Source organism: Peromyscus californicus, unplaced genomic scaffold (assembly GCF_007827085.1).
Source record: "Peromyscus californicus insignis strain IS unplaced genomic scaffold, ASM782708v3 Scaffold_3__1_contigs__length_106647218, whole genome shotgun sequence".
Classification (NCBI taxonomy): Eukaryota; Metazoa; Chordata; class Mammalia; order Rodentia; family Cricetidae; genus Peromyscus; species Peromyscus californicus.
The window spans coordinates 22655930-22664496 of NW_026294551.1; the positions used below are offsets into that span (position 1 = coordinate 22655930).

At 49.1% G+C, this 8567-nt stretch overlaps 1 protein-coding gene across 1 annotated transcript; it reads left to right on the forward strand.

Annotated features, from left to right (window-relative positions):
• Nucleotides 1-335: 335 nt before the first annotated feature.
• On the forward strand, nt 336-6596 carry Krt9 (keratin 9). The gene is made up of 8 exons (XM_052757071.1): nt 336-941; nt 2137-2219; nt 2349-2505; nt 2761-2922; nt 3541-3666; nt 3778-4001; nt 4348-5057; nt 6285-6596. The coding sequence occupies exons 1-8, from the start codon at nt 336-338 to the stop codon at nt 6302-6304; spliced, it is 2088 nt and encodes a 695-aa protein (XP_052613031.1). The 3' UTR covers nt 6305-6596.
• The last annotated feature ends 1971 nt before the right edge of the window (nt 6597-8567 follow it).

An 8567-nucleotide genomic window follows, 5' to 3' on the forward strand; every position in this document is an offset into this window, starting at 1 on the left:
CAGACACCAGACGGTAGGATATAGGTCACCCCCTCAGCAACAGGGCTGATTTATGGTGCCCTTGACAGCCTAATATCATCAAATTACCCCACACAATGGAGAGAGGCTGGGCTGCTGACGGGCAGTCACTGAGGGACGCAGAGCCTGGGGCTTCCCTGCTGCTCCCATACCCTAGACCTTCTCTGAGTCCATGAGGGGGGGAAGCTGGCACAGAGTGAGGGCACACCCAGGCGTGCCACCTTTAGCAGGGGGTATAAGTAGGCAGCTCCAGGGATGGCTCAGTACCCAGCAACCCTGAGACCGCTTCCTGCCTATAGATTCCAGGAGGCAGCATCATGAGTTGCAGACAGATGGCCTCATCTTTCTGGAGTCGCAGCAGCAGCAGCAGCTGCGGCGGTGGCGGAGGAGGCAGCGGGGGCAGCATGCGATCTTCTTTCAGTCGCTCCTCCAGGGCTGGTGGAGGAGGGGGCCGCTTTAGCTCTTCCAGTGGCTTTGGCGGGGGTGGCCTTTCGGCCTGTGGCAGTGGAGGTGGTGGCAGCTATGGTGGAGGATCCAGAGGGGGCTTTAGTGCAGGGAGTTCTGGCGGTATGTTTGGGGGAGGCTCTCAGGGCTTTGGTGGTGGCTCTGGCGGTGGCTTTGGTGGTGGGTCTGGAGGTGGCTTTGGTGGTGGGTCTGGAGGTGGCTTTGGTGGTGGGTCTGGAGGTGGCTTTGGTGGTGGGTCTGGAGGTGGCGAAGGTGGTATTCTGAATACCAATGAGAAGGTCGTCATGCAGAATCTCAATTCCCGTCTGGCCTCCTACATGGATAAAGTACAGGAACTGGAGCAGGACAACACCTCCCTGGAGAAACAGATCCAGGAATGGTATTCAAAGAAGGGGTCCAGAATCTTCCAGAAGGATTACTCTCATTTCTACAACACTATTGAAGACCTGAAGGACAGGGTATGCACAAGGATCAAATCTCGTCTCTGTCTCTCTCTCCTTCCTTCTCTCCCTTTCTCAACCTCTCTCACAAAAAGGTAAGAGGCTAGAATCCAAGCAAAGCCATACCAGGGAATCACCTTTTAAAACTACACTTTCATCGCAAACAAACTTGTGCTTGGTTTCTAAGATCTTAGGGACTTGTGCTTGGATTTGAACTCTGGTATTTCATTTTGAGTTTGGACAGATCAGGGAGGAAGCTTGGATTAATACTAGCGGGGCTGGGACCTGACTGGAGCTTCCTTTCGACCTGGTTTTAAGTTAGCCTTATCATTCCTTTTCCATTCATCTTGGGCTCTGAGGGGCCCTTCTTAATCTTTTCAGGTCCTCACGACTCAGATATGCAGGCTGATTGATCAAAGATGGAGAGAACCTCTGATTGTGAGGATGATACCCATCTATCCAGCCGTTCATTCATCCATCCATCCACCCATCCATCCATCCATCCATCCATCCATCCACCCACCCACCCACCCACCCACCCACCCACTCACCCATCCATCCATCCATCCATCCATCCATCCATCCATCCATCCATCCATCCAACCATCTGCACATCCACTTATTCATCCACTGACTTAAGTGGGTGACTACCCTGTGTTGTGCCGAGTAGCCACAGAGGTAGCCCACACTCAGCCTCCACCTAAAGGAGTCCACAGTTGGGGTCCTTGCTGTTCTCACTCACTCCTCCTGCTCTTACATCTCTGGGTTTCTGAATGTGCTCTTTCTTCAGCTGCAGATCTCTTTCATCCATCTAATCACATGCAATCTTAGCTGTCCTTCAGAACCTGGTTCAGATGTCATCTCCTTTCCCAGGCTTTTCCTGCTTTCCCAGGAGGGCCAAAGCCATCTCAACTTTTCATGACTTTTTGGGATAATTTGGACTCTGTGGGCAATGGTGGGTTCCTTGGGATTTGTCCTAGACCCTACACTGCCTTTTCAGAAGATCTTCAAATATTTGATGAATGAGTGAAGACCACACTGTGCACATCCGGTGTGGGGGCCATGCAACATACACGTTGATGGAAAAGTCCTCTTGCTTCCTGGACACCATGGATGGGATTATCCCCTCTGCTGGCTATGTCTGGCCCTTTCTTCTCTCTGAAGTTGGTCATATCAAGGAAGCATGGCCCATTCATGCAATCTTCTCTTTCAGATTGTAGACCTCACAACGAGGAACAACAAAACACTCCTGGACATGGACAACACTCGCATGACTATGGATGACTTCAGAATTAAGTGAGTCTTGCCCTCCTTCTCCTCCCTCTACTGTTGTTCCCACTTCCTTGGACCCAAGTTGCAGAGCTCTGGCAGTCCCAGTAGAACTGGTCCCCTCTTGATCATTCTCTACCTGTGGCTGGCCTGCAGGTTTGAGATGGAGCAGACCTTGCGGCAAGGGGTGGAGGCTGATATCAATGGCCTGCAGAAGGTGTTGGAAGGTCTGAAGATGGAGAAATCTGATCTGGAGATACAGCTTGATACTCTGGAGGATGAGCTGAATGCTGTTAAGAAGAATCACCAGGAGGTAGGTTAATGCTTCGTTGGCTTAGTGGGTGCAAGGGGGAGCAGAAAGCTGGAGGTAGCAGGGGGTGCTGTGGAGCACTGACTGCGAGATCTCTCTCCTTCACCCTCCCAGCTCCTCACAGCATGGCCTTCAGTGGCAGTCATGCTTTGATTTCACAATGGTGTTCTTTTGCACTCTGAGAGGACTTGTGGGAGAGGGTTGAAAGATGGCAAGAAGGATCCCACTCCATCCTCATGTGCTCTTCTTCCCTGGCAGGAAATGAGGATGCTGACTGGTAAGAATGATGGAGATGTTAGTGTGGAGATAAATGTTGCCCCTGGCACAGATCTCACCCAGGTCCTCAATAACATGCGTGAGGAGTATGAGCATCTCATTTCTAAGAACCGGCAGGACATTGAGCAACACTATGAGTCCAAGGTGAGCAGAGTGGGTTGCCTATTCTGTTTTCTAACCCTCCTTCCGGGTGTCCTTCCACATCCTTTCCCCCTTTTCTCATCCCTCATCCTTCTACCTCTTCATGTCTCAGCATAGCTCTACCTAGCTAACCATCCTCCAATGGATGCCACACATCCTTTTTCATTTGTCACACACAGATGCAACCATGGACTGGTTGTCTAGAGCATGGGCAACTCACTATAATCCTATGTGATGGAAGCCTCTAGTAGAGACACATAGCCTCTTTCACAGTTCCATGACTTCACACTGAGTTCCATGCCTGCTCCCTTCCTCCCTGGGTCTCCAAAGTTTGGCACAGAGCTTGGTAGAGAAAGGCATGCCATTCTGCATGTATGCAAGGAAATAAGATTATAAGATAGTTCTGGGACATAGTATGAAGGGCCTTGAAGCCTTGCTGAAAAGGAATATGATGTCTAGAGGATTGGGCAACCTGGCTGGTGGCACCCAGAATCCAGTGGCTTATCCTTGGCTTGGTCTCAGCCTTGGTTTTAAAGGTGAAGATCCTGGTGAGTGAGGCACAGTCTTTTTCCACAGAAGATCTTGGCTCCACCTGTTCCTAACTGAGCCTTTGGTTTGCAGATGACCCAGATTGAACAAGAGGTGACCAACAGTGGCCAAGAGATGGAGAGCAACATGAAGGAGGTGTCTCAGCTCCGGCACAGCATCCAGGAGTCGGAAATTGAGCTGCAGACTCAGCTTAGCACGGTTGGTAGTCCTGTTCCAGATTCGCTGCCGGGGCAGGGCACGGGATGGCTTTATAGAATCCTCAGGATGGGCCAGGATCGGAACATTCTAAAGTCTCCTCTTGCTCCCTAGAAATCGGCCTTAGAGAAGGCTTTGGAAGACACAAGGAACCGCTACTGTGGCCAGCTGCAACAGATTCAGGAACAGATCAGTCAGGTGGAGGCTCAGCTTGCTGAGGTCCGGGAAGAAACCGAGTGTCAGAACCAGGAATATGGCATTCTGCTGAGCATCAAGACACGGCTGGAGAAAGAAATTCAGACTTACCGAAGCCTCCTTGAAGGCGGCCAACAAGACTTGTAGGTCCTCAGGAGTCTGTAGACTCCACACTGTGGAATGTCATAGGAGTCCCTGGGCTTCTGGTCCCATTTCTAGCCTTCTTAATAGAAGCTGCTAGATAAGTTCTTGTATGCACGGGTCTGATGGACTGAGGACTTCATCCCATGTGTGTGTTTCGGGGGAGCACTCAGGACTTTTGAGTGTTGGAAAGGAGAATGGTAACAATGAGAGAGAGGGGCTACTTCTGCTCCAGGGAGGGGAGGGTACTCTTCCCTCTCAGCTGGGATGCCTCAGTTCACACTTGAGTCTTGATTCTGTCCAGGTTCATTCTTGTATATGTACCTATGTATTTTCCTTTATCCTCAGTGAATCTTCTGGAGCTGGACAAATTGGCTTTGGAAGTGGCAAAGGAAGGCGAAGAGGAAGTGGAGGCAGCTATGGAGGAGGAAGTGGAGGAGGAAGTGGAGGCAGCTATGGAGGAGGAAGTGGAGGAGGAAGTGGAGGCAGCCGTGGTGGAGGAAGTGGGGGCAGCCATGGAGGAGGAAGTGGAGGCAGCTATGGAGGAGGAAGTGGAGGCAGCTATGGAGGAGGAAGTGGAGGAGGAAGTGGAGGCAGCTATGGAGGAGGAAGTGGGGGAGGAAGTGGAGGCAGCCGTGGTGGAGGAAGTGGGGGCAGCCATGGAGGAGAAAGTGGAGGCAGCCAGGGTGGAAAAAGTGGAGGCAGCCATGGTGGAGGAAGTGGAGGTAGCTACGGAGGAGGAAGCAGTTCTGGGGGAGGCAGTGGAGGAAGCTATGGTGGAGGAAGCAGTTCTGGGGGAGGAAGTGGAGGAAGTTATGGTGGAGGAAGCAGTTCTGGGGGAGGAAGTGGAGGAAGTTATGGTGGAGGAAGTGGATCCAGGGGAGGAAGTGGAGGTGGCCAAAGTAGAGGAGGTGGCTCCAAGGGAGGCAGTGGAGGCAGCCATGGTGGAGGAAGCAGTTCAGGAGGAGGAAGTGGAGGCAGCTATGGCGGAGGAGACAGAAGGCCATCTCAGTCCCAGCCTTCCTCAAAATCTGCTGACTGTGATGATGATTCACCTGGTAAGGAATTATTGAATTCTTGTGCACCTAGGCAACTATGCTTTTTTTGTGTGTGTGTATCTTTGGACTTCTTTGGGGGGAACTGCAGGTTCTGAACAGGAGTGGATTTTAGGAAAGTCTCTAGTAAACTAGTATAGACCCTTACTTGGTTCTTAACTGACCATTGGATGAAATTAAATCTGCACATGGCCTGAGTCTCAGTAATTAGAGGACATGGATTGAAAACTGTACACTGTCATGCTATTGCAGCCTATAGATAGGTTTTACTTATGGAAAATGAGGTCCAGAAGGAGCAAGTTATTTTCTCATAACCATGTACTTTCCAAATGATGGGTGCAGCACTGTGGGGCTCCATGGCCAGTACCTTCAACCATCAGTAGATGGGAGGCCTGGATCAACACATGGGCAAAGAGATTCAGAGGTCTTAGTCAATTGTCAGTGAGTACAACCCGTTGAAGGGAGTCCATCACTGGTGCCATCACCTGCCTCTGAAAAGGACTTATGCAGGTGAGGTGGTCTCCAGGTCGTGGAATAATTTCTATGTACAAATTGAATTTAATGCCGTAAAAATTCAATATCTGGGTTGGAGAGATGGCTCAGCAGTTAAGAGCATTTGCTGCTTTTGTAGAGGACCTGAGTTCGATTCTCAGTACCCATGGTGGTTCACAACCATCTAGAACTCTAGTTCCAGGGGATCCCATAGCTTTTTCTGACTTCTGAGAGCACCAGGCGCACAGACGGTGCACATACATCCTTGGAGGCAAAATACCGATGTAAATAGATAAGTAAAACCATTGAGCTTTAAGCTAGGGTTTCATCTTTAAAAAAATCCAGTATGATGTTATAGTAAATGTCTGGATAACAACCCTGCATTGTATAGCTTAGAGAAGCCTGTTGGTATCAGGGAACTGCTCCTTTACAAGGTGTCTTGTGCATTTTGCATGTCCAGTTGCTCTACAGGGGCATGGATGTGCATCTAGGGATGAGGTTGGGGTTATCTTACTGAATTTACTGACAAGGCTGTGGGGTGGTGAAGGGGCCAGTCCATGGGCTCTCCATCCTCTGAGTTGCTGCAGGAGAGACTGGGAATTGCATGGGGCCACAGTCCTTCCAGCTCGGGGTTCTCCAGCTCTATGAGATCCAGGCTTCTTGCTCCTAGTTTCTTCATCTTTTTAGATCTCTACCCAAAGCCTCTCTTCTTATTGCTGTCTCTCTCCCCTCCCACAGCCTACCATATGCGATACTAGAGCCCTGGTCAACTTTCCCCACCCAGCCCCAGCTGAGACTGCCCCAGGAGGGCAGAACCTACATGAAGCACGCTTTCTGTATCCCGACATCAAGACGAGCCGGCAACAAGCCGGGGTCCCTGTTTGGAACTGGATGGAGTTGGCATTGTGCCTCTGGACATCTATTGGCTGTGTTCCTTGCTGGGGAGGCTTCATGGCTGGGGAGAACTTAATTCTTCCGTGTGTCCTGGGGGTGGCCCCACTCCCTTCCTTATCCTGACTTCCTAATAAAGTTCTCCTATTGCAAATTAAACTTGGACTCTGAAGTGTTTGTCCTCTGAGTTTAAGTAGTGGGATGTTTTGATCTTGGTTGTGAACTTGATTGGATTATTGGTAATCTCTTGGGAGGTAGTAATACTCCTTTGGGTGTGTCTGTGAGTACATCTCCAGAGATAATTAACTAAGGGGATGAAGATCCATGTTGAATATGGGTGACACCATCCTGTAGGTTGAGCCCATGGACGGAATAAAAAAAAAGGGAGATGTACAACTAGCAATACAGTCTCTCTATGTCACATACAGTCTGTCTGTCTCCCTACTACACCTTTGTGCCATGATTTGAGCTACCACATGCTCCCTAAACTCTTTCCTCCTTTTATGTTTTCTTTTCTTTGTTTTTATAAAGATTCATTATTTTTATTTATGTGTATGTTATGTGCCCAGTTGAGTTATGTGTACCACATGCCTGCAGGTTCCTGTGGAGACCAGAGGGTGTCAGATCCTCTGGAACTGGAATTAGAGGCGGCGGATAGCCACCTGATATGGGTGTTGAGAACTGAATCTACGTCTGCTGCAAGAGTGGTAAATGCCCTTAACCACTGAGCAATCTCTCCAGCCCCCTCTTCATGTTGTTCTCCTGGAGACTGGACCTGCTTTGCTCAGGCTACATAAGCACTCTACTATTGAGCTACAGCCCCAGCTCTCTGGAGCCCAGGCAGGCCTTGAACTTGTGATCTTCCTGATTCAGCCTCCTGGGTAGCTGGGATTTATAGGCTCGTTCAGACTGACCTTAAGTTCTTTATGTTAGGCCTTAAGTCACAGGAACAAAAACCTAATGTAAACAGCATCTCAAGGGGTCGGGGAGAACTAACTGAATTTATTTTTGAAAAGAGTTGGCACTTGCATTAAGAATAAAGCAACTCAGAATGAAGTTCCTTAAATGACCATTTATTTGCCTTGTGATTCTGCAGTTGGCGATTTAGATGGAGCAGTTCTATTTTACTTTATGTATCTGTGGCCAGCTACAAGGCAACTAGGTAGCTCTGTCTCTGGGATTGCCTGGGAGCTGGCTGGGGTCGTGATGGGTGAATGGGTGATTCTCAGCTTCCAGCCAGTTCCTTGTCCCAAGGCAAATGGCAGTCATGCAAGGTCCTTAGAGGAGAAGTCACTTTGGTTGTGTGGTGTTGGCCAAAGCAAGTCACAACCTAATGTAGATTTGAGAGCAATGGCAACAGACTCCTCTTGAGACTGAAAAGAGCTGAAAAGTCGCATGATGAAAGATATGTGTATATAGACAGCAATAATGGAGACCATTTTGGGCAAGCAATCTACTGTGCTCTATTGGGAGGTCGCATGTTAACTATGGAGTGAAACAAGACAAAAATGGTGTGGCTTGTGCAACAGGAGATTTCACAAATGGTGAAATATAGGTATAAACAAGGTACTCCAAGGAAGAGTAAAGAACATCCCACAAGAGTCCCGAGGACCCTGATTGGGTCTGATGGTCAAACCTCCTTCACAAGCTAGGGACAGACCTCCCCTTTAGGCAATTCTTCAGGCACTATGGCTGAATATCAAGCCACTTGTAATGGTTTGGATTTGAAATGTCTCCCAAAGCCTTTTGTGTTGAAGCCCATCCCCAGATAACCTAACTGTTAGGAGGTAGTGGGAGCTTCAGAACAGTGGTTCTCAACCTACCGGATGCTGCGACAGTTCCTCATGTTGTGGTGATCCCAATCATAAAATTATTTTCATTGCTACTTTATAACTCTAAATTTGCTACTGTTATGAATCATAATGTAAATATCTGGTATGCAGAATATCTGCTATGTGATCCCTGGGGGTCATGACCCACAGGTTGAGAACCAGTGCTTTAGAAGATGGCGTATACTAGAAGGAAGAGCTCATTGAGTGCGTGTCTTTGAAGGGGGATATTGGTACCCTGACCTGTCTTTCTTTTTGCTTTCTGACCACCTTGAGGTGAGCAGTGTCCTCCACTATGCTC